The sequence below is a fragment of the Barbatula barbatula genome (genome assembly GCF_947034865.1).
Source record: "Barbatula barbatula genome assembly, chromosome: 3".
Taxonomy (NCBI): Eukaryota; Metazoa; Chordata; class Actinopteri; order Cypriniformes; family Nemacheilidae; genus Barbatula; species Barbatula barbatula.
In genome coordinates, this window is record NC_136764.1 from 10,153,230 (window position 1) to 10,180,602 (window position 27,373).

General features: G+C 38.3%; 1 protein-coding gene across 1 annotated transcript; it reads right to left on the reverse strand.

Annotated features, from left to right (window-relative positions):
- Positions 1–150: 150 nt before the first annotated feature.
- On the reverse strand, positions 151–25,944 carry LOC306892532 (uncharacterized protein). The gene is given in 33 exon segments (XM_079453659.1): positions 151–901; positions 1,801–1,967; positions 2,162–2,373; positions 2,524–2,746; positions 2,835–3,073; positions 3,146–3,348; positions 3,597–3,737; positions 4,353–4,442; positions 4,554–4,649; positions 4,760–4,915; positions 5,355–5,590; positions 5,769–5,939; positions 6,220–6,424; positions 6,548–6,627; positions 6,964–7,030; positions 7,589–7,664; positions 10,423–10,447; positions 10,450–10,483; positions 12,155–12,321; positions 13,002–13,234; positions 13,415–13,637; positions 13,769–14,007; positions 14,096–14,298; positions 14,803–14,943; positions 15,039–15,128; positions 15,241–15,336; positions 15,426–15,581; positions 16,109–16,347; positions 16,435–16,605; positions 16,938–17,157; positions 17,948–18,033; positions 18,587–18,647; positions 25,436–25,944. Coding segments are annotated over 32 exon segments (4,812 nt in total). The 5' UTR covers positions 25,436–25,944; the 3' UTR covers positions 151–835.
- Positions 25,945–27,373: the final 1,429 nt, after the last annotated feature.

The following is a 27,373-nucleotide window of genomic DNA, read 5'->3' on the forward strand; positions in this document are numbered from 1 at the left end:
TGTTTGATAAATCTTGTCCAGCAGTCTCAGATAATTCTCCAACAAATCAAATCTGTGTAACCAGGATGAAACTGTGCCATATTTACATATAAATATATTTATTGTCTTAATAAACCACGCTGACCCATAAACACACGGATATTACACGGATAAGTCCAGTTTTTATTTTTATTTAATAAATAAACTCTTAGACAAAGAAGATTGTGACAGTGAGAAGGGAAAATAAAACACTTATATGTAATGCAGTAAAGAAAGTGACATAGAAAAAAAAGACAAATTCTTATAACACTGATCTGTACATACAAAAAAAACAGAAATATTCTCCTGCTTTCTAGTTTTATATATAATCATGTTGTTTAAAAAATAATAAAACATTCATTCAAGAAGAAGAGTTTGGTTCCAAAATGAGCTGAGTCACACAGACAGTGAATATATGGCACCAGTGTAACAAACTACTTACAGACCTGAGTTTATTTTCTCATATTCAGAAGAAATCTAAACCAAGAAGTACATTTTTTGTTCTTTATACCAATGTTTTGAGAAAAAGAAAGTTGCATTCACAGACCACTAAAATCTCCCTATTAATTGTTTAAAAACAACTTAAAAACAAAAGAGGGTATTTTCAGGCAGATTTGATTGGTTGTCAACAAAAACATCTTGGATAAAGATTTTTGTTTGCGTGATGTAATCAACCATAAAAACACAAAAACAGAGCGGCACAGATCACATGTGTGTTTAAATTAGAAAACAATTGCATAAACAGAACTATATCAAATGCACAGCAAAAACGTTATAAAAATGTAGAAACTTCTTTACAATTCCTCTGGATTGCCAGTTATTTTCCCTCATATCTGGGGTTTACCACAGTGGTCACAGCGCTCTTGTAAATGGGATTCTCACCCTGAAATGATGATAAACAAAACCAACATGTAAACATGACAAATACAAGTGTGTTTGAACAAAAAAGCTTTGCATCATCAAAATGTACATTCATATAAGTACAAGGTATCATTCCTATTTTCAGACAGACCACACCCAACAAAATGCATCCCATTAACTGGGTTCGGTGTAACTAGTTACTAAGTAATTTTCCCTTGAAAAAGTAAAGTAAGGGATTGCTCAAATTTTTCTGTAATGTAATTACAGTTACCTCTAATGTTATTAAACTAAAACTGTGTTTAATATACGTGGGTGCAATAGTGGAATTGACATCCAAATTCAAAGTCTAACTTTAAAACCTGTGCTTTAATGTATAATGCTCACATTTGTAATTAATAATACTTTATGTAGATTTATGTTTTTTATTTGAATGAATTAAAGAGCCGTTTCATGTCTATTCTTGAATCACTTAACTAATGAAGGTTGATATAGGATATAGAAAGTAATAAGTAATTAAATACTTTCTGGAGAGAGTAATTACAATAATCTAATTACACCATTGAATATGTAAATAGTAACTAGTGGTTTATTAATTTTTCAGAGGAACTTGCCCAACACTGCCCATGAAACATGCCTCCAAACACAACTAGATGCTCCTCAGTTTTACGACAAACATTACATATTTTTAGGGGATAAGAAAGTAGGTAGCACTAGGTAATGAGATCTTAGCATGGTGAAAGGGGACCAACCTTCTTGACCAACAAATCTTTGATGGGTGCATTTATAATATCACAAAACTGATGCTTCATCTTTAACAGATAGCATTTACATTTAGTCATTTACCAGACACTTTTATACAAAGCGACTTACAAATGAGGTAAACAATGGAAGCAAGATTAAATCAAATGTACAGAAACATACCGTGTCCCACTTGGCATTCATCTTTTCTTTCTCAAATTTGTTGAATTCTCTGCGGTCGTGAAGAACCATGAGCAGCTTCCAGATGAGCAGCAGAGCTAAACCAATCAGAACGATTCCTGCGACCACACCAGCTACAATAGGGATGATGTCAGGACCAGATGGGCACTCTGTGAGAAAAGTTGCAAAGCATTATGGGACAAAAGATAAATCACCAGTTATTGATTAAAGTGATTAAAAAGTAATGATGACTCATCCTGCACTACACAGATTTTTGACCAATCAAATGCTTACTGGAACGAGAAAGTCCATCCCCCTAATAACACAGTCTGTGACATAACTAAAGCTTGATGACCCAACTTACCAAGACTCTCTGCCACATGGACCTCAACAGTGTTGTCATTTCTAATAGCGTAAGTGAAATAGAACCAGCAGTCATTAGCATCTCGCTCTTTGCAAACAGGTTGTAAAAGATCTTCCTTCTTCTTCACCGGTATATAATTGAAGTCTCGACACTCCTTTTCACATGAATCTTTCTTGACACCGGTCTTAAATGCTCGGCACTCAACACAAGCCCTGCGAAGCAAACCACAGCATTGAAGCAATGTTAGTGAAAAGTAGGACTCTTTCCAAACCCTGGTGAAATTGTCATGTTGCATTCTGGAAGTGTTGCATTGCATTAACATCTTACAATGTGTAAGTCCGCAAGTTCTGCTAATAACTCACTTGTGTTCGGTACAAACTCCAGGGCAGGTCGGGCAGATTTCACAGGTTGGGCCCTGAAACTTTGGGTCAGCACATATACACTTTCCACACTTACAGACGCCTCGACCGCTACACATTTGTTTATTACTGGCCATACATGTCGAGTTGTCCATTGGGCAATCACATGCACTGCCTGTGTAGTTAGCATCACAGATACATTTCCGACACACACACCGACCGTGACCTGAAAACGCAAAAAAAAGAAGATATGAAGCATACTCTATAATTGGATTATCAGAGTTTGGTTCCCAACACAAAAATGATGTCTGTACCTCCACAGAGCATGTTGTTGGAGCGGTCGCAGCTGAAGTTGTCGCACTCACAGAACTTGCCGCTGTATCTCTCCTCTGGATTATCTCTTATTTTACACTCACACGTCCCGCAGACACATTCTCCATTATTACTGCAAATGTCCGTGCTGTTACCAATGCGGCAGTTTGCATCCAGATCTTCGGTCTGGATCTCATCTCTGCTGCACTCGCATAACCTGCCTAGTCGGTCTTCATTACACCTGATATGAAAACGTCAAAATGGTGATCATGCTAATTTAGGAGTGTTTCATACGAGAAAGAGTAGTTCTAACCTGCATACTCCACACTCCAGAGTTCCATTGCCGTCTGTACACGCTGGACTGTTTTGAACCTTGTCTTTGTTACACTCACACTCGCAGATAAAGTTGAGGACAACCTCTACCTCCTCATTGAATCCCAACGGTTTGATTTTTATCGTCTCAGATTTACCATTAGATGGACATCCTTCAGTGACGATTTGTACATCAAATGTTACCTACGATACACAAAATTTAGATTGAGCAGGTTTCTTGCTGTTAGGTGGCTTGGTTTTATCTCAAATGTGTGTCTCACTGAACTAGAAGGCCATCTCTGGAGGTTGACCTAAAATGAGACCTAAAATGTGAAAAGGTAATCGACTTTTTTGGTATACCAGGGCTTAAGTTGACGTGTTCTGGTTTGCACAAAGTAACAACCCTGCATGCACAGACAGAATCTGGATGTCTAATGCTATTGCTGTCTTACCTCATTCCCAATGGCGATGTTGGAGCACTTGCGTCCATTTTCTCCTTTTTGGCTCACTCCATCCATGCAGTGAGAAACAAAGGATATGGAGACATTTTTAGGCAGCTTGCTGTTCTCCAGAATGATCTCAGAGGATAGAGACTTAAGGACAGATAAGAAGTTACACCATATTTAGTTGTTTGCTGAACTTTAGACCTGCAGGAAGTCTTCAGATCTAGTTCACCTTCAAAAGTCTAAGGTCACTAGGAGACAGATTTGTTAACACTACAGTGATATAAAAAACAATGATTTTTGATATCATGTTAATTCAACTCATATGGTAATATCATAAAGAATTCCACACCAGTTAAAGTTAAATTGATTAATTTACCCCAAAAATGTGAAAACACAAATAAAGATAAATTTGACTAATAGCATCTTTTATTAATGTTAGAAAATAAACTTGAATAGTTATCGTGATAATACCGTTACCATTTTGCTTAAGATAACCGTGTAGTGAAAATCTGATATTGTGACATCCATACACGGTAAAATCGCCAGTGTTAAAATAGTTCAAATTAAACCTCACAGTGTATATATCATCCACACTCTCAAAGTGTGTAGTGAAATAACAAAATTGCATTATTACAATTCAAGGAGTTAAAAATGTGCTTATTCGATTAGTGTGATTTGTTTTGAAAAATAAAACCTGAAAGTGCTTTAAAAACCTCAAGAGTTGACCACAGCTAACCATAACTTTACAGACTTCAAACTTACATTATAGGCATCAATGATGAGCTGGATAACATTGGAGGAGCTCGCAGATAATATCCCCGCCTTTGATTTAGGTATTAGTTTAGCCAGTTGCTATTGGGAACACACACATATACATACACCATCATTAACCTGAACCATATATTGTGCAATGATGAACAAGATGTTTTTGATCTGTGAAGTTAATGTAAAACATTTACAGACCTCATAAATCCCATGGAAAGGTTCAGTCACAGCAAAGATGGTCTGAATGTTGTTTTCGCTCAGTGTGTCTGCCAGTTGAGAGATTGTGGGGTAGTCCTGTCAGATAATACAGTGTGTGAACTGTAGCATTCCTTTAAATGGTACTAGGTTTAAGGCTGTAAGTCACCTAAGATTAAAACAAATAAAAAAGACAGATACAGACTTACAAAGTAGTGGCCCATAGTATACATGTTATTCTCCAGATGGCATTTCCCATCATTGGGACGAACAATTCCACCAAGTTTTCCATCTCCAGCTAAATGGAATCCAGCATCAGTGGACACCACAAGGAGACGAGTCACATTCCTCCAGCCAATCTCTTTCTAAAATACAATAACAGGACACCAAACACACTAGTCAGATCTTTAGTCCTGAATAAAATCGTGACAAAAATGTGTCTCTGGTTTTGTGAAATTCAGCAAACTGTGTGGTTACTATTTGACAAATGAATAAAAAAGGGAAGATCTACATTCCGAATCGACATTTCAAAGATGATGTGGTTCCTGCAGACATTATTCCGAAATGCCACAATAAATAAAATATAGTATAATATTTTGTTACTTGTCCAATTTAGTTCACATACAACATAAATGTGAAAGATTCTGTCCATGACTGTTCAGTCAAAAGAGCACATTCTTTTGGGATAGAGCACATTATAAAAGCACAGAGATTTCCTCTTTGCCTCAGGTTTGTTTCAACGTGTGCAAACATGTTCAACAAAGTGCTCTGACATTTATGGAATGCTCATTTTGTAGCACCCACCGTGCAGACGGCAGCTTGCATGATTGCATCAAATCCTGCCTCCGGGGAATCCAGGTTTCCAGAGGTCTGCTGCTTGCTAACTTCTCGGGTGAACGCCTGGCCGTCGCTGGTCAGGCTCAGGACGTTTTTATAGGTAAACGGTGCAGTGCAGTTACCGGGATAGCATGGGTTCTTCAGATACTTTGGAGTCGTCAGTATAAAGGGCATGACAAGCTTCTCCAGAAATGAGCCAAACCCTAAAATGAAGATTTAGGAGACCCTGAGCATTTACTAGTCGCATCGAAGTGTTTGTACAAGAAAATTTGTCTTCAGCGGTTTCCTGAACTGTAAAATGGTTACTTGAGATCAGAAGATTCAAAGCTTATTTTCTCAAAACAGTGTGGGTGTGACTGTGTGTCTTTTAAAACTACGAACCAATCCGCAGGTCCGACGTGGTGCCCTGCATCCTCTTGGCGAGGTCCGTACCGAGGTTCTTGACGTTCTCAATATTTCTTAACATGGAGTCGCTGAGGTCCATCAGAAAGTAGAGATCAATGGGGTAATCTTCTGCCCTCTTGAACTTTAAAGAGAACTTCTGTGCCTCACCTGTATAGAAATAGAGAAACATTTTAAATTGAATAAGTGGTTAGCAACTGTAAATACAATTCATTAAATTATGGAATATTTATTATAAATGATTTACTGTATCTAAATGATTTATTAGTAAAAAAGTAATGTGCTCTCTTCATTTCAAATCAAGTCAAAAAAGGTTTTGAACGTCTTGAGGCAAGTCAATGGATGATTTTTTTCAGGTGATTCATGCTTTAGATCTTAAAACATCAGTTCCAGACACACGCAGTGTTTTTCCTGCTACAGTGTTCAGTACCTGATCTGAGGTTTAAGGTGAGCTTCTGTGGCTGAATCTGAGTGATCTCATCATGACTTAATTTCTCCGCCACATCAGGTTTACGGTTCGTGACGGGTTTGTTCTTGTCGATGGTGATTGTTCCTCTGGGGTTTTCAATGCCGAGTGCAGTGCAACTAGCCTTTTCTAGAGAATCCTGGTGATCACAGCGTGAAGGTTTGAAGTCCTGTGAAGACACATGCAGAGACTTGTTAAAGAGAAGACTGTGATCATATCGGAGTTATGTGAATTAAAGAGGTTGAACATAAATAATCTCAACAAACAATCAAGCCAAAGTGAAATGACTTACAGGATCTTTACACCACACACACTGTGGGCTGATCTGAATACATTCTCCACATGTTTTGGCAGAAATGCATTCATTGCTGTCTGAGCACAAAACACATGTCCAACAAACTTAGAAGGCAACACATTTACTGCAGTTACAATATTGGTTCTGTTTAAAAACTCCTACTTTCAAGTGTACATAATATTATGCCATATTCCACATTTAATTTGTTCAAGTATGATTTTATTAATGAAATCGTTCTTTATGACGCCATGCTTTAAACACAAGCTTTATTCTAAACTTGCTACAAAACCTAGAATTGCTACAATCACTACAAAGACTCTTAGATCTAAAGAGTGTCCCCTAAGGGCCTAAAAATACTGGAGCAACATTAACAGTGTAGCTTTGTTGTTGAGATAAATGATATCTTGTATTACCTGTTTTTGCTCTGCTTTGGGAAACAAATGCTAGTAGAACTAATATCGACAGGACCCTTACATCCATCTAAATGAAGAGGAACATTAGGAATTACACAACAAACAAAGATTAAGGAGGGTTAATACTCCAAATCTATTACTAACACTCCCAATGTAAACTCTCCGGTGAATGATACAATACAAACACAAGTCTTTTTTATTTTATACAAATCATCTTGAATATTGAATGTATATTTTTTAATGAATGAACACATGAGGAATTACAAAAGTATTCGCACTAAAGTAAAGGTTAATTCAATAAAGGTCCACCATGCAGGAGTTCCTGAAGCAAGTTAATCATTAACCTAAATCTGCAGGAAGAGTAGGCAGTTTCCTGTGCATGCTTCTGATAATATATACCAAAGTGTTTTAAAATGAATACATATTACATAATAACAAACATATCAGAATAACTCCGACAACACTTAGAAAGAGATTGTAAATAGTTTAGCGTCTTTAGGAACTCTAACTATTTTAATGAATATAACTACAACATTTGTATTCATAATCTGTACTCAAGATGCCATTTAATATCACACCTTTAAATACATTAAAATAGAAAACCTGCCTAAGAGTAAACACATACCTTAACACATGCTCCTATTCCTCTTTCAAGTGTTCTGAGGTAAATATTTATATGACCAGCTTCTGATTTCATGAATTACATTCCATGTAACATAAAATTGTTACAGTCCTCAAAGCATTTAAAAATATAAAATGTATTTATACAAAAGTTGTGGCCACTGAGCAGCAGCAGTCTCACACCTCTCCCACTACGTCTCAGATGAGGAAGTACAAGCTAAAAGAGTAACGCAGGGGTGGGTTCAGTGATGCTCCTCCTTCAGAACAGATGCACAAAATTCAAAATGAAAGAAACAGTGAATACTCTGACAGGTCTTCAATAAAGATATTCTCTTGTTACCTTTAACCCCAAACAGTCCGAGATTATTCTCTGAGATCCGAGCAATAAATTCTAAGACTAAACTGTGCAAACATTATAAATTTGAATATAAAGATTTTTTAACTTATCATTTATTTATCCTCCAGTCGTTCCAAATCTGTATAAATGTATTTGTCGTGTTGAACACAAAAGAAGATATTTGGAAGAATGTAGGAAAGCAAACAGTTCAGGAGCACTTTTGAATATTGTATTTTTTCCTGGTAGTCAATGGCGGCCAAGAACTGTTAAGTTACATGCATTCTTCCAAATATTTTTCACTGTGGCCATTAGAAACAATACATATATACAGATTTCCAAGAACTTGAAAGTGAGTAATATTAATTTGACTTCTTTTTTTGACAAGAAAAATTTGGAAATGCCGCTTTTTCAATAAAAAAGCTTGCAGCGTTGTGGTTACAAGTAGAAGCGGGCAATATCCAGAGCCAATATTTGTGCACCTAAGGCAGCTCAGAGTGACAGACTTCAGAGGCAGCATAACAGAATTAGAATTGAATTATAAACCGAGAGCGTCTTTAAAAAATACTAATTTCCACTAGAAATGCAATCAAAGTTGTTGAAAGTGTAAATTTAATTTACATTTATTCCAAAACTATGCTCCAAACAGCGTTTCGGCCAACATATAATTTTTTCGAGCTTGATCCTTCCTTGACCAATCACCTGTGTTCAACCTATGTTATGTTATGTTATGGTAACTACGTGTCCCTACTCGCTTTTTATTGGTCAGCTGTGATAAAAGTGCTTGATTTAGAATAATTTTTTTTAGAAAACAAAAATTCCACTTTAATAGACGCTCTCGAACTGCATGAAAACACCCAGCCAGAACTTTTTTGAAAACACAAATTTCAATGTGTCAATGCAAAAGAGACGCTAGCAGCTTAAAAAAAAGAAGTCAATTGTGAACATGGCCTTAATGAATTTTTCGGGTGACCTGTTCCTTAAACACTTGTCCAGCAGCACATCTGGTTTTTATTTTTAAACGGGCATATATAATTATATCCTGAATATATCCGTTTACAATTTGGTTTATTCAAATGTTTGTGTAGTGTTAAAAAACTGAAACAAATACGTTTTTCTGGACCGGTGTTGTATATGTCTTCCAAAGAGATTTAGAAGTCATGTTGTGTCAGACAAATGACAATCACAATGAAGTCCAGTGTTTTCACTCTTTATTTAATAAATAACTCCTAGAAACAAAAGGTTGTGACAGTGGGCATGATGCTGAAATGAGAAAAAAGGCACTTTAAAACACAGAGTCTGTGTAATGTAACTTTAAAAGCTTTAAAAGATTAAACCATAAAAAGAGAGAAAAAAAATCCTTCTCATAACACCAACCTTTTCCAACTAAAATCTGAACATTTGTTTGGAAAATGATGATATTAAAAAGAAATTCAAACACATATGAAATGATATGAGTCGAAGATTTGAAAACAGTACATTAAAATATAGTTCTTGCACAGCAGACGGTAAATATTTGGCATCAGTGATAGTCATTAAAGAATTAGAGACCTGAGTTCATTCTCTCGTGTTTACTTTCATGTGACTTTAAAGTCAGGTTTCTCATAATAATAATAAAAAGCTGATTGTTCCATTCATAGACAATGATTAAAATGTCCCTTAAAATCTTTTAGTCGTCACCTAGACATGCTTTCAAATCAAAATCGAACACGCGATTGATAAAATTACAAAAGATGCTCTGACCGGTGGTCAACAAAATGTATCACTACAGACACGTTTATGGCGATGTAATGAGTAACTAAATAAAATTCTAACACTGTCCAAATTTCTGATTTCTCAAACTTTAAAAAAGCACTTACGCTAGAAAGCCCAAAGACAGTGAGTGCATTTCCACACAGATCCACACATTATAGATTGCAGTCAAATCACTCCGAATTATGCAGAGCAATGCATAAGAACATCACATGTGTGTCTGTTTTAAGCACCATGTACATAAACAGCTGTGGTCACGACAGCTACCTACTATCCCAATGACGGCACGCTCCATCCACAGGTTTGCATGATTTCTGTACCATCAAATGATTAATGTCTGTCATACTTTTACAGTGAACTGAAGGCATGACTATTTAGATTCTAGGAATCAATGTGTTGTGTCCTTTCACTGTGGATAACATTTGTTATTTCCACTCAACACCTTATCTAACCCAACACGATCAGCTTTGACATTCAGAAAAACAAGGCACGACAGACTTGTGACTTAACCAAACTAACAAAAATTGAACATTGGAAACATTGTATAAGATTGCATAAAAAAGTAAAAACTTACGTTTATACATACTGTACACTTTCAAAACAATGCATAGAAAACAGATTAATAGATTACACAGATCAGTGGCAAATGCACAGACAAAAGGTGATTTAAAAAAAGAAAACTTGTGAACTCTCCTCCTTTTGAATTGTTTTGCATACAGTGTTGCTTGGAGAAAGACACGCATGTCCATTACTTGCCCTCATATTTGGGGTTCACCACGTAGTCACAGCGCTCTTGTAAATGGGGTTCTCACCCTGAAATGATAATTCAAGAAACATTAGATATCACAATAAAGTCATCTTCAGGTTAGCATACCAAAGCATACCAAATACGGTAGAATCATCTTACACAAAGTGCACAGAACCAGCAAACACCAAAACAAGAGAGTTATATACACACAAATGCCTTGCAGTTATCTTGCATATTCGGTGATTTAAATAAATCTTCTCTTTATTTAGAAACCTAAAAAATAAACAACTCATGTCAATTACAGAGCATTGAGGGGTGTAGTTCAGTATACTTAAGATAATTTTTTTTAGACATTCATCAAGCTCACATCATTATAAATTTATTATGTCTTTTGTACATACTGTTAGCACTGTAAACAAAAACGCTCCTTAGAATTAGTGGATTATAATACATCATTCCGAGAGAGGAGAGAGGAGAGAGGAGAGAGGAGAGAGAGAGAGAGAGAGAGAGAGAGAGAGAGAGGAGAGAGAGAGAGAGAGAGAGAGAGAGAGAGAGAGAGAGAGAGAGAGAGAGAGAGAGAGAGAGAGAGAGAGAGAGAGAGAGAGAGAGAGAGAGAGAGAGAGAGAGAGAGAGAGAGAGAGAGAGAGAGAGAGAGAGAGAGAGAGAGATGCATGCAGCAAAGAAGAGTACAGACTCAAAGTGTGACTCCTTTAGATCCATAACTTGGATTCTGGAAGTTATTAATGGGGCTCTTGTATATGGGGTTGTCTTGCTAGATAGGCAGGATGGAAAGAGAAGTTTTGGAAAGAAAGAGACAGTACATTTGTCACAACAGAAAAGAAGCTGAAACAAAGAAACATGATGCCGTACGCTGCAGCATCTTTAGATTGGCTTTTACCTCAAAGACACCTTACCTTTAACATTAAAAAGCAAGCAAACTCTTTAAAGCAAACAATCAATAATGCGTACACCAAAACGTAATGTAGATCTGCATAGCTAGAAGTGTCAAGAATCTGGTTCAAAAATCTTTATTAGCCTATCCTGTCTTTAAAAAAAAGGAAATTACTGCAAAAATATGAATAATTTAACCTTGTGCTTCAAAAACACCACACATCAATCTATAATGTTTTCCCTTTTTTTCTGTGAGCACATTTCTAAGATTCCAGAAATGTAATACTGCCAGTGAGCAGTAGATGGCAGTAATGATCATCCCGTGTAACACCAGCCACACCCTTACAGAATGAGGTCAGGCATCCCAACACAACTAACTGCTCTTTACTTTTAATGGTAAGGTCAAACTACTTTCACAGAAATATTACATATTAAATAGTTTGTCTCTTGGGTCTGTCGACAAGTTCCTATTGCTTATATCTCATCACGAGAATCACAAGAAATCCTGAGATTCAGATTTTAGCTTTGGTTTTATTTTTCTTGTTTTCTCAAACATATCGTTTGCTTTGGAAGAAATGTATGAAGCCATTAGAGTCATTCAGATAACTTTCATGAGGCAGACATGCACTTCCCTTATAAGATGATAAAATTACAGCATCTTAATAAAAAAAGATATAATTTTTTTACATTTGTTTGTGTTTAACTAAAGAAAAGAAGCCAAAATTTCTTGAAAACTTCCTGTACTAATTTGAGTAAAAACAAGATCTATGTTGAATATATACAATATAACTAATGTTTTAAACAAATACCTGAAATGAAATAAAATGTCATTTCCAGAAACATACCGTGTCCCACTTGGCATTCATCTTTTCTTTCTCGAATTTGGCGAATTCTCTGCGGTCGTGAATAACCATGAGCAGCTTCCAGATGAGCAGCAGAGCTAAACCAATCAGAACGATTCCTGCGACCACACCCGCTACAATGGGGATGATGTCAGGACCAGAGGGGCACTCTGTGAAAACAATTGCAAAGGATTATGGGACAAAAGTGTAAAGTTATAAAGCAATTCATTAAGGTCTCATGAAATAATTTTTGTCGCTATCTATATGCTTATGTGCAATGCTATATGCTAGCTAGCAGATATGTGCATACACTATTTACACTCTTTCTCTTCCACTGAAAAACAGACTAAAAGTAACGATGACTCATCCAGCACTACACAAATTGTCGTCCAATCAAATGGTCTCTGGACTAAAAAGTCCCTTCCCCCTAATCTCCCCTTAACGGACTTTCTGGACCACCTGCTTGTCACTATCTGCATAGAAGCACCTTCCTCACGCAATATAAAATATTTGTACCACGTAACATTTTAATTGACTTTTTTTTGCTTAATTAAACAAATAACAAATAAAAAAGGTAGTAAACTTCATTTACATGCATTGATGGTGAAACTACTGCATTTCTGTGTCAATTCGTCTTCATTTTGAGCATGATACGTGTGCTATCACTTTAAAACAGTCTGTGCTGTACAGCAAACATAGCGTAAACGATCACTGCACAGACGCATCTGCATACGAATGCTGTGTGAATGATCTAATCCGTTAACATGGGCACGTGAAAAAATACAGACCGCATACGCACTGCACACAGAGTATGTGTGGCCCGGCCATAAAGCTTGTCGGCCCAACTTACCAAGCTCCTCAGCCACATGGACCTCAACAGTGCTGTCGTTTCTGGTAGCGTACGTGAAGAAGAACCAGCAGTCATTAGCATCTCGCTCTTTACAGTGATTGATGTAGGGCTTCTCATTAGGCTGTGGAAGATCTTCCTTCTTCTTCACCATATTAAGACTGAAGTATCTACACTCTTTCTCACATGTATCTTTCTTGTCACCGGTGTTAAATGCTCTGCACTCCACACAGTCCCTGAGAACAACAACAAAACAACACTTTTAGTTCACCCAGAGAAAATTAGGGCTGTGATCCAAACATATAGCAAGGTAGTGTTGCATTCTGGGAATGTTTTATCATGAAGAACTGGATTAACAGAGCCAAAATGAGATAACAAACAGCGTCATGACTTTATGTCTTCTGCTAATTACTCACTTGTGTTCGTTACAAACTCCAGGGCAGGTCGGGCAGTTTTCACAGGTTGGGCCCTGAAACTTTGGGTCGGTACATGTACACTTTCCACACTTACAGACGCCTCGACCGTTACAGATTTGTTTGTTCTCTGATAAACAGGTTGAGGTGTCCAGAGAGCAGTCACAAGCGTTGTCTGTGTAGTTAGCATCACATATACATTTCCGACACTCGCACCTACCGTGACCTGAAAACCAGAGAAACACGGCAAAATCACTTAAAGACTGAAACTTGCTCTTTTCACATCCATGCCATTACTCTACATACTTCAGAGAGAGATTCAAAAATGTGCTTCCAGAAAGAAAATGATGGTCCTACCTCCACAGAGCATGTTGTTGGAGCGGTCGCAGTTGAAGTTGTCACACTCACAGAACTTGCCGCTGTATCTCTCTTCTGGATTTTCTCTTTTTTTGCACTCGCACGTCCCACAAACACAGTCTCCATTATTGCTGCAGATGTCCGTCCCGTTATCAATACGGCAGTTTGCGTCTAAATCTTCTGTTCTCACCTCATCTTTGCTACATTCACAAACCCTGCCAATACGTCCCTCATTGCACCTGAAAATGAGAAGATATTACAGCCGGTTCAAGATGTGGATTTGGTCTTTGTGGGTACGTCGATACTTGCATGGCTGAAATAACTCACCTGCATGCTCCACACTCCAACGTTCCATTGCCAAAATGACACTCGGGGCTGTTTTGAATGCCGCCGACGTGACACTCGCATTCACAGATGAAGTTCAGGATGATCTCCACCTCCTCGGTGAAGCCCAGCGGTTTGATCTTTATCGACTCCGTTTTACCATTGAATGGACAACCCTTAGCTGTGATCGCTACATCAAATGTCACCTATGAAACAACAATAAAAAGCAAACATATTAATAGTTCAGCAGATGATTTCCTTCAAAGCAACCTAGAGGAACAGTTCCCCAAAAATCTACATTTTGTCATCATTTTCACACCCTCACGGTGTTCCAAACAAACAAGACATTTTGATGAATGTGGGAAACCAAACAGTTTTGGGGCACCATTGACTACCATACTTCTATGGTGGTCAAAGGTGCAACAGAACTGTTTGGCAAGAAACAATCTAACAAATGTCTGTCTTCATGTTCAGCAGAACAAACAGTCAACATTTATACAGGTTCGGAACAACGTGAGGGTTAAGAAAATGGTGACAACATTTTCATTTTTGTCCAATTCAGACCAAAAGCTTGAGGCAAAGCAGCCTTCCAGTTACCAAACCAACGCTTTAATCGCAGAATCTAGATAATTTTGTAAAGGAAACTGTATGGAAAGATACTAAATGTATTGAACTAAATGATAAACTAGAAAATAAAAAAAGATTCTCACCTCATCCCCAATAGAGATGTTGGAGCACTTTCTTCCATTTTCTCCTTTTTCGCTCACCCCATTCTTGCAGTGAGAAACATATGAGATGGACACGCCTTCAGGAAGCTTGCTGTTCTCCAGAATGACCTCAGAGGACAGAGACTGAGGAACAGATATTGTAAATGTTAGAAATGAAAAATATACTTGGATGCATATAAAAGTCATCCAGGGAAAGTTAAACAGGGGTTTATGCTCACATTATAGGCTTCAATAATGAGTTTTGTCACATTGCTGGAGTCTGAGGACAGCATTCCCACCGCAGACTTTGGAATGAGTTCTTTCAGTTGCTGCATGGGGAAAAACACTTTAGTCAGGGTACTTTCATACAGTGTTGCATGGTCAAACGTACAACAGAGTCTGATTTGCTTTTCAATGCAACTCTGCGTATGTTTTTTTTACCTCGTAAACAGGCTGGAACTCCTTTGTAATTGCAAAAATTGTCTGAATGTTGTTTTCACTTAATTTCTGAACCAGATGAGCAATGGATGGATAGTCCTAAAAAGGAGAGGAAAGACAAGACGTCTATGAATACATTGTGGATGATACCTTAAGCAGCGATGCATCATGGTATTACACACACTTACGTAATAATGACTCATGGTGTACATGTTATCCTGCAGATGGCATTTTCCATCATTGGGAAGTACGATTCCACCTAGTTTCCCATCTCCAGCAAAGTGGAATCCAGCATCGGTGGAAAACACAAGCAGACGTGTTACGTTCCGCCAGCCGATCTGATTCTGGTACAAAACACAAATGTTAGTAAGTTCTAGCATGTTCTTGTAACTCGACTGATGGAGCACAAAGGTAATAGATTAGATTCCCAGGGAACACAAACAAATACTGACAAAATGCACTGTACGTTGCGTTAAATAAACGCATGTGCAAAATGCATTGACATAAATGCTAGAAACACTATAGTAAATAAACAAATACTTTCAAACTTAAATATCCAAATAGGGAAGGTTAGATTAGCACAAGGCTAAATAACCTTGACCTGTCTGAAGCCATTTCTCTGACACTTATGTAGTGTTCTATATAATTTATGATAATTGGACACTTGGTTTGGATATGAAGAGTTTAGTTCCAAAATGAGATCAAACCTTTTTTTACTCTTTTGTTATGCATTCCAATTCATCTCAGTTCATTTTGATTTAAGCCATAATAACCTAATAAATGCAGTAAGCCACAAAAACATGATTTTGGAAAAACGGGGTTCCCTCATTTTGGAACCAAACTCTTCATATGTACTTGTGAGCAAACTTACTGCGCAGACTGCAACTTGCATGATGGCGTCAAACCCTCCCTCGGGCGAGTCCAGGTTTCCTGAGATCTGCTGTCTACTAACAAGGTCATTAAACCTGGATCCATCTGCGGTCAGGCTCAGCACGTTTTTATAGCTGAACGGGCTGGTGCAGTTTTGATCAGATGTGCAGGGGTTTAGCAGCTTGGCTGGTGTTGTGCTGATGTATGGCATAACGGTTTTCTCCACAAAGGAGCCAAAACCTAGAAACAAGATTAAAGTAAATCTGAAATAGTACCATGATGCTATCATGCTCCTTTGGAGGACAAAAATGCTTTGTGGTTCCTTACCAATCCTGAAGTCAGAGGTGATCTTTTGCATTTCAGTCATGAGATGTGTTCCCAATTTTTTCACATTCTCTAAATCATCTTTCATAGAGTAACTGAGGTCCATCAGGTAGTAGAGATCAATAGGATAATCCTCGGCTCTCTTGAATTTCAGTACAAACTTCTGAGCTTCACCTGGAATGACAGAAGAGTTCGCGATTAGACCATCATTCCACATGACTTCAGCCACTATAACACGATGAAACGGCAGTTATTATTGTAGTGAAATGGGCTGTTCACATCAGCCTTTGCCGTCATATTTTGGAGCAAAGACGTCTGAGAATGAAAATGAAAGCATTAGCAGCAGGTCATGTACAATACATACATTTTAGGGTTTGGGAACACTGCTGCGCGCAAGCTTAGAATAAACATAACGTTATCGTCATTGACACAACTTTAGTAACAATATAGTTATCGCTTTAATGTGAACGTCCCTTTACTCAAGTTAAGACGCAAGTATGTCGTACCTGAGCGGAGGTTAAGGCTAAGTTTTTGAGGTTGAATCTGGGTGATCTGATCTGGCTTCAGAGATACTCCGTCCCTTTTGCGATTTGTTACACTTTGGTTCTTGAGGGTCTCAACATTTCCACGTGGATTTTCAATGCTGGCTTTATTACAGCCCTTTTTGAGCAGAAACTCCACCTCATCGCACCGTGTGGACTTCTGCTCTCCCTGTTTCAGAAAGTTCTGCAAATAAAAAGTAGACAAACAAAGACCATAAACAGGTGAACGGGCAGACACTGAAATGTAACAATTAGTTATGTTACTTTGCCCACTGTTTTTTTATAACACAGTTTTTTATATTAAGAAAATATTTATTTAATAATAATTTTTGTATATATTTAATATATGTATTCATGTGTATATATATACGTATATGTGTGTGTGTGTATGTGTATGTGTATGTGTATGTGTATGTGTATATATGTATATGTATATGTATATGTATATGTATATGCATATGTATATATATATATATATATATAAACATAACAAGCATTTAAATTATTAAATTATTTTTGGTTATAAATCAAGCCTCCTCCCTCTTTAACAAAGACTTTGTACGCTTCCTGGTTCTTTCATGTGGTCTGTGTTAAACATGACTGTCCCTTCCTGTCTGCCAAAATCTGAGCCACATGGAATGTGCAGACATGATCGCATAGGACACTGACTCAATACCGCTACAAGGGAATATGTCCCAATGAAATGACTCTCTGGGTAACAATCAACCAACAGAATAAAGGTTAGCTGTTAAGTGATGTCACTCAGAACATTACAAACGTTGGTTGTTTGCATGGTCGCATAAAACAAGAAACAGAACTGTTTGTTCGAATGACAGGATGTCCTCGGCAATTGTTACACACTTGAATAAACAAGTCATCCGACTACAGGAAATGCCCCTAGTAACATTTTTCCCTAAATGCACTTAGTTGCAGGACCAGCCATTTCCTTCTCCAATGGTTTTGTCTGCACTCACCACGTCTGTACACCATCCACACTTCTCTCCGGCCTGAATGCACTCTCCGCAGGACTGAGCCGAAGCCTTTGTGCATTCATTACCATCTGCGCACACAACAAAAACGTCCATCACCATCATGACCTCGCCATTACGACACAGGAAATATAAAGGAAAGTGCATTTAATAACCGACACTGTGGTTGCATCCATGTGCAATATGATTCTCTCTCCCGGGACTCTAAATAAGACGTCTCTTCTGTAATGCTGAAATGGTTTAGTGTGGCAAAATGCTGTGGGAAGGTCATGTGAACTGTATTCATGATGGCATCCCCACAGCTTTCCATAAAGACATAATCCAATTCATGAGGTCAACATGAACTAGAATAGACAGCGAGACTTGTGCGCGTTCGTATTCCTCGTGGTGTACAATTCAGTGAAACGACTGAGCAGTGCGTTCTTACAGTTTTATCATGAATTCCAGAGTGCTGCTATATCTCACAGAGACATTCTTGGAATGAAGATCTTTGGAAATGTTTAGCTGATGATCTCGGCAGTTTTTGAGGAATTTTTCCGCAAATTATGCTTTTCTCCCAAGCATGTGGAGCTGTTTAAATCAATCAAATTCAAGGCTTGCTACGCGTGTCCATAAAATGCATACCTTGTTGAGCACTGCTGAGTCCAAGCAGAAGTGATATCAGGAGGAACACCTTAAAGTCCATCTGAAATTTGCAAAAGGACAATGATCAAATATTATCCAGCATAATGTACAGTGAAATACAGCTCTAAAAATATTATTATTTATGAGGTAGAAAACAGAAATAAGTAAATAATTAAGTATTAAATATCCTCATTTTAAGTATAGCTTAATGTTTTTCCATCTTGGCGACATAGGAAGTTCCCATTCGAACACAAGTTTGTGAATGTTTTGCGAACACATTCTATATGATTCAGACTGACATGCACAGACTTGGAAAAAATTCAAAGACCATTCTAAATTTTCATTTAGATATAGTGTTGCCATTCCAGTCCAGTGTCTGTGGAAGTGGAAAAAGTGACAAAGTCATCCAACAGCAATGTGAAAGACTGACAGCATGACAAGACAAAAAAGAATCAAGGTCATCACATAAATTGTTTTTTACATTTCCTAAATACACGGTGGCGTGCGGGGCGGGCCGAGAGCCGTGAGGGGAAACAGCGGGTGACACCGAGCCCCGGTCTCGCATCTCTCACAGAGGATGCTCCTCTCCATGCTCCGGAAGCATAAGAGAAAAGTGACAACAGGGGAGGAGCGAGAGAGGACCAGGCCTGGACTTTATGTTCTGCTTTATTATGTTTGTGTGGCTGGTAGTAGACCGTGAGGGAGCTGCCGGAATTTTACTTTGTTTGTTTGTTTATTATATTATAAGTGGTTGTACGTTCACTGGGTTCTGCCTCCTTCCTTTTTTCCTTTAAATGAACCTTATTAAATTAACCTACATACACATGTTCATATTCACTTTTAAGCAATACAACATTTATATTTGTATGTGTTCTTTGCAGTATTTGAGGTCTGAAAAAAACAGAGCATCTTTTCTGCTATTTTGGCCAGCACTTAGAAATATAGGTGCTTGAAAGGATCATCACCGCGATGCCATAGAAAAACCATTCAGTCAAAGGTTCTTTAAAGAACAATCTCTTTCTTACATTTTATTAATCTGAAGTATCTTCATATTCATATTTAAAACTATTAGAGGAAAGGGGATTGTATGTGTGTGACTTAATGTGTAGGCAGATAAGTGTTAGAAGGTCACTTCCTGTTCTACTAGCACAAATGCATGGCTGCAGAAAACAAAGACAAGTACACAGAGGGTGAGGGGGAGATAGAGAGAGAGAGACAGACAGAGAGAAACAGAGAGAGAGAGAGGATTCCACCGCCATATTTGGGAAGATGATAGATTTGCCGTTCCAATGAAACCTCCACCTCACTAATGAAACAAAGACAAGGTTCTTCTGTTTGTTGAATGATCTACTGAAAGTTTGGACATCCGTTCCAAAGAGTGCTGATTCAACCTTATTAGGCATGAGAGTAAGAGCAAACATGCATAAACACTACAGTGTTACTTGGTTTCCTAAACAACACTACTACAGACACAGATGAGATCATTTCCACAAACCCAGCATGATCAACTAACACACACAGGGTAACCCCAGCTGTTCTGAAGCAGAAGTTACATGTGACATGAAATAACACACTTGTATTACACTGAAGCACCAAATCTTTGTTCTAATCCAACCACAGCAAACCCGACATTACCCTATCTGTGCAAACACACACAGAACAGTTTTGTGAACACTTAAAGATAAGCAATTTGAAGCCTCGTATTTTACAATGAAAATAAGCTATTTGTATATTGAGGGTTTATCTCAGTGCACTGGCTGGTGTTTATTTAACCCTACAAAATATGCATCTGTTGCGTGTGTGCGTGCGAGAAAGCGTGTACAGACCATGGAAAGAAATTAACATACTATTTGTCCAAAAGATTCCTAAAAGGACATTCCGTCCTCATTTGCTCACCATTGATTTGTTCAAATCTGTATAAATGTCTTTGTTCTGGTGAACACAGAGAAAGATATTTGAAAGAATGCTTGTAGTTCTCTAAGTCACCATTTTAATGGTAATCAGAAGTGGCCCAGAACTGCTTGCTTCCCTACATTCTTCTAAATATCTTCTTTTCTGCTCAATGGAACAGAGAATTGTAAAAAACAATTTTTGGCAATGGTGGCCAAGAACAGCTTATAAGCATTTTTCAAAATATCTTTCTCCGTGTTCATCAGAACAAATACATTTTTACAGATTTGGAACAACTTGAGGGCGAGTAAATTAAGACTCGTTTTTGGGTAAACTGTTCCTTAAAGTATTCAACCTATGGAGTCCACTATGCCATGCCATAAAACTATACGAGTTATAAAATAGAAAAATCTGACACATAAAAAGTTGCTTTTACTGTAATTTGTCCATGCTGCTGACTCAGACATAGGAAGTTCCCATTGGAATACATGGCTGGTGTTTTCGCACATGTTTTCCGGGCGACTCCTAAAGATAAGGAGAGGCTTCAGGGTGACTCACTGACTATGGTACAATGTGTATCTTTACTACATCCACACATCAAACAAACCACTTCCATTTATGTTCACCGAAGTCTACATCAAATCAGATTTCATTAAAGTCCTGTAAGGTCCATATTGACCAACCGGGTTTTGAGCCAAAGACTGAATGAACAAAGTAGATTTGTTTTGAAATTAAGAGATTTGTACGAGGGTTAGATTTAGATACAAAAATCTTTAGCCTGGTATGAAAACAATGTTCATCTACGATTATGATACTCTCTAACTAGTGAAACAAATCTTTGTGTGTGTGACAGCTGGTTCTGGAGAATGGTTCAGTCAATCTGTAACACAAAACAGTTGTGTAACACTATCTTTTAGAATGTCAGAGTGTGTGCGAGACAGTAGTTCTCAATTTAGTCTGGTCTATATTCCTCGAGGCTACATTATGTTTAAGTCTTGATAATGCAGCCCTGAAGTCTGGGTGTGTTTCTAGAAATAAATCTACAATACCACGCTCTTTGTTTCTCCATGTCCCTAAGTCCCACCCACAGTTCACAGAAACCAATAAGATCACAGTGTATGCCTTCGGGCGACACATTCTCTTTGGTGTTCTGTTAACAAGCTACAAGTGCAAGTTTGCACACGGCCCGTCAGACAGATCAGACTTTTCTGCAAGTAAAATTAGTAAGAAATCTGAAGATTGTGTCAACATTTGGACAAATCATTGCAAATGTTATCCGAATCTTTAAAAAGTGCGTTTAAGAGTTACAATTTGCTACATTAAAAGGATAGTTCGCCCAACATTGAAAATTCCTTTATAATTTGCCATTTCAAATCTGCATAACTATCATAAATTATATTTTGAAAAACGCTAGCTACCAAACGACACTCAACCCCACTGACGTCCATTGTATGGACACAAAACCACTGAGACGTTACTCAAAATATAATGTATTCCACAGAACAAAGAAAGTCAAAGGTTTTTAATGACATATGGGCGAAGAAATGATGACATTTATTTTTAGGGAAACTATCCTTTTAAGATGTGACAAACCCATGTTTGTCCCTAGACTTTAGGGTCGACTGAGGACATGGCTGTGTTTAAACAGGAATTTCTGAATAGCTGTTCTTTGTTATTCACTACCTGATGATTGAAGTCAGACACAGGACCAACACACACACAGAGTAGCCATTAACCCCACACAGCCTCCACAGCAGGACAGCCATTGCCTTAATTAAATGGCTGCTCCCTACCCACCCACCCATCCACCCCCTTCACAGCCATGCACACTGCTAGGTGAATGATGATTATTTTCAGACAGAGAACGGGGAGACTCCACCTCGTAACTTTTGGAGGATCTATTGACAGAAATCGAATATAATATACATAACTATATATTCAGAGGTGTATAAAGACCTTACATAAAGCAGCGTAATGTCTTCCTTACCTCAGAATTAGCTATTTCTATCTACATACACTTCGGGTTTCCTTGCACGGAATTTGCCATGTTGTTTCTACAGTAGCCCAAAACGGACAAACTGCTCTACAGAGCGCTTTTTGTAAATATATTTGATTCTTTGGGAAAGAATCTAAAACGTGGTGACATCTTTGTTCTGCGTCAGCCAATGTAGTGCTTCAAAAGGGAGAGGTGAAGTAAGAAAGCATTTTTTTAAGAGTGCAATCCAATTTCCCCTCTTTACATTCAACGGTGTATTAATTCATAGCAGACACATGATCTCTCTTAGCACCAGGCTTTTAGTAAACACTTTTACATTCGTACTGTGCAGGTTACGACGACCAAACACAGCTTGTAATGCCTCCCAGCCCCATCCCTTCTCGCTGTTAGTATGTCATAACATCAGGCTGACGGGAAATGAGTCAGAGAGCCAGAATCCATATCAACAGAATAAAAAAACGCATCTTGATTCAGACTTCACATTCATCTTTACAACCACTAGAGAGGGTTAAACACACGTCTGCTTATAGATGCCCAGCAAAACAGCTGAGCCAGAACACCCACATTAACAGGTTATATGAGAACATTCTCTGCAGTCTCCTTTACATAGTGCAGGAACAACATAACAATGATTATTAAAACATGTCAAGTGATTCTAATTGAGGAACGTGACACTTCAGAAAAAAGTTAGCGTTTCATTCATCACACCAAAATTAAACATACGACAGACCTTATTTTATGTGTTGGTTCATTTTTAAATAGGTGAGGCTTGTTGCCTTTATTTTCCGATCCAAAATAAGCTCTCAAATAAGGGCGCATTTTATGGTTCACTCTTATTGACAGTCTTGCATACACATGCACCAAACGCAGTATTCGGTCTTGCATACACATAAACCAAACGTGTGCGCACATGCACAATCAAAAACTGGAAAGATTCTTCTATCAGCTATTTTTGCTCCTTTCTTCTCACTACACAAACTGATTATTTTAAATGCATATTTTCTGAAATACACACTGTGTACTAGGTTTATTCTAAAATATTTGTCCCTCAGAGTTCACACTTCTGTTTTTTAAATCACCTCAAAAGGACGCAAAAGGAAGACGGCCCTCCCTATAAGCGTACTAAGCGGCTGCTTAGGGCCCTGCCACAACTAGGGGGCCCCCAAGAGCAAATGAAATGACAGTTTTTTTGTGATATATTCACGACATACTGTCAGTGACTAAAAACATTACATTTTTGACAACTGTTTAGTGTTTAACGATAGAGATGTTAAACATACGACAGTATTTACTGATGCAAACGACAAAATGCGGATTTAGATTTAGAAGTACCTGTCAATTCAGCGTACTTATATTTGGGAATGTTGTACATTTATTTAATGGTTATCAAGTAAATACACTAAATAAAAAAAGATTAAATCACCCTCAAGGGCTGTATGGCTTAAAAAGGGTCTTTATAGCTTGTGGTTAAAATAAAATCTTTGCAAATAGTTAAATGCATTGAACAATAAAATGGTCTGTTTGCTCAAAATTTGAAAGGACAGTTCACTTAAAATATTTGGAAGTAATGACATTATAAAATATTTTGACAATCACAATAGACTTGTAATGCAAGGTTTATCGGTTTAGTTTTTATGACATTCCTACATCCCGAACACATATTCAACTAATTGAATTGGCTGTGTAAGGTTTTAAGTGTGCGTCCAAATAATCAAACATTGATAACAGTCGACTGTATTGGGGCACAGGGGGACCCTCAAATCAGTTCTGCTTAGGGTCCCGTAAAGGCTTGGGCCGGCCCTGAAGACAAGTAATGTTAAACATGATGAACAGCTTTTTAAACACATACACACAAATGTTGAGATTGTCATTCATTTTGTTTGGCTATGAAAAGGACATCTGTTTATATCATATTTTAGTGCATGCGAATCCATAAATCATAAACCCATTTTACACCGTGTTCTATGTATTAGGAAAATAATTTACATGCCTAGCACACAAAAAAGTTGCCCGAGCCTTCGCAAGGAAACCCCTCCCCTTGGCTGGGAGGTCACGCCCCTTTACGGAAGGAAGGTGACGCAAAATAACAGAACCACAAAACTAAATTGAATCTGAATGTGTGGAGAATGTAAGTTCTCATACTTTTAACCCTGTGACTTTATATTCATATAACACCGCACAAACAACATAATAAAGGTTAATTCAATAACAGTGTAGCATACATTGAAAATAGCTTTAAATCGAGGCATCCGGTAAGAAAACACAGCATCAACCTTTCACACCACCACTTCATGTAAATATGCGATGTTTAATGGGGATCCTCTGCGGGACCTTTTCTAGTAAAATTGGCCAGATAACATTTCACAGCCCTGCCAAAGCCTAATGCCAAAAACTCATGTGTCTTTTTAACACATCCCCCATGGGCGAATTTCATGTGGTATATGTTAAACGCATCACAAACGAGGATTACTCATGCTACACGTGTTCATCGTTTAACTTCCCAGGACAGACACATTTACCAAAGACCCTACCAAATAAAGCATTGTACACCCCCCCCCCCCCCCCCGAACCCTCCTGGACTCTCTCAACACTGAGTCAGAGAAATTACAGCAGATGTCCGGGCCCACAAGACTCAACAAAAGATCCATGATAGCAGACAGCAACTGCATACAGCCCGTGAAACACCGCCGTGGGGGATTGTTTGCATACGACCTGATATGTGAATCACATTATAGGGGCCTCGGGGGCAAATCCACGTCTTCCCTTTGAAGCGAGATAGATGGGACATACCCACCCAAAGTTCTCAACCAAATGTCACTTTCTTGAAAGATCTTTAAAGGAGAATTCCTTTAATTCAATAATCTTCAGATTACTTAAAGCACAGAGAACCCACATAACAAATGCTTGCATGTAATTGTGACGGAAGTTTAAATGATCGAAGTCTGTTATTTTGTTATCTTTACCTTGACACGTGTTCCCCGGCGATACAATTTTCGGGCGTTCGTTTATAACCACATTAGCTATGAAAATAAACCTCCAACAGAGAGCCGCTGATCGTCCGTGAAGTCTTTGTTGCTCGTCCTAACAACCCCGTAGTCGACTGCGAATCAACAGCTGGTTACGCTATCAACACCCCGTTTACTTCCAACCGACAACAGATTATTTCATTGAATAGAATATGAGTCCAAATGGCGAAAGTATACAGCGGGCAGTAAACCAGATTCGCCCTAACACGTTGCGGTTAGTCTTCGGTTTGGATCATGGGAAGTGTGAGCGATCGGCGGACCCTGAGATGGGTTTGCAGTGCAGCCTCTCCCTGCCTCCGCCCACAGGAAATGAAGTTAACACCCAATCCACACACTGCGGGCGACACACCGCAGAACTGCACGAGATGATCCGCTAAGATGTTAAAGTTGTGACGGGCATCGGGTCCTGCAATATCTCACTTTTCTTATTTGAACCCCAAAGAGTCAATAAAGTATTGCTTCATATTAGACCAGATTAACGATTTCGACACTAAATATAAAGACACATTCAAAGCACAACATTTGTAGGCACAATATAAAAACACGTTTTGTTGTCAAACACAGAATTGAAGGCAAGAAACGTTAAATTACATTTATGCATTTGCCAGACGCTTTTATCCGAAATCGACTTGCATTGCATTGTACATTTGTTTATTTACAGCCTATGCAGTAGCGGCTCCAGACAATTTTGATTGGGGGGTCAATGGGGGATCCTGGTCATTTAAAGGGGGGTCTCATGAAAACCAACAGAAAATACAGTGGACACGGGTAATAACTGCATATTAATGCTACTAAACAAATAAAACAACACAGCATATCAACTACTTTGTTTTTAATTAATTAATCAATTGCAGTATGGCTTTAATTGCCATATCCACACCCAGTGCCGCTGCTAGTCATATTGGTGCCCTAAGCATAATTCCATTATGATGACCCCCCCACCCTGAAATTTGCCAGTTTAACTTTTTATTACCAAACATATAACTCAATACCAATAACACAATAGCAGCATCGCAGTATAAAACCTAGGAACACTAAATAGAGAAAGTAAAATCTTCACAGCTTTGCTGACTTTGTAAACATATGTAGAATATCCAACACACACTACACATTTGAAAGTGCAAACTTTTCTTCAGTAAACAGAATTAGTAGCAGCACATCCACATTTCCCGAATGTAAGTTAATTAAACATGGACATACCTGCATGTGATGCACGGTCATCATCTCGCAGTTTCTTCTTCTTTCTTTTCTCTGATCCTGACTCCTAATGTCTTTTCGGGGCCATTTCCAAATAAGTTGCCTAGGCTACCGTCTGTCATACTGCGTCAGGCGCACGCGCCATCAACCGGCGATTGTTAGGCCGTTTTTTTTACATATACATGGCTAAAATGTGCCTGCCTAATCATTTTTCTATAGCCTAATGAAATAATATTAGATTTGAAAAAATGTTTTTCATTATGCTATTTTGGTGTCGCCTCAGCACTTGGTGCCTTACGCAACAGCGCGTGATGCGCGTGGGAGCGGCGGCGCTGGCCACACCCATGACAGAAAACATATTTACAATCCAAACGAACTACGCGTGTATGATTTAAATTGAGGCTGTCTCTCCGCCGTCAGGATTCCCACCATCTGTGCCCGCTGTAGCGCTCGATGAGGCGCCATTTCTTTCCATCTGCTCACCTGTCTCTTCCGCCCTTTTTTAGGTATGACAAAACGATCCATTTTTAGCTTCAAGAAAAGTTCGTAGCAGCTCTTGCGGCTGCGCGACAGCGCCTTGAACGCAATGACGAAAGACGCAGCGGCAGCGACGTTCATGGGGCGTCGCATTGATTCTGATGTTTATATTTTTTTATATGTCGATTAAATTATTAATTT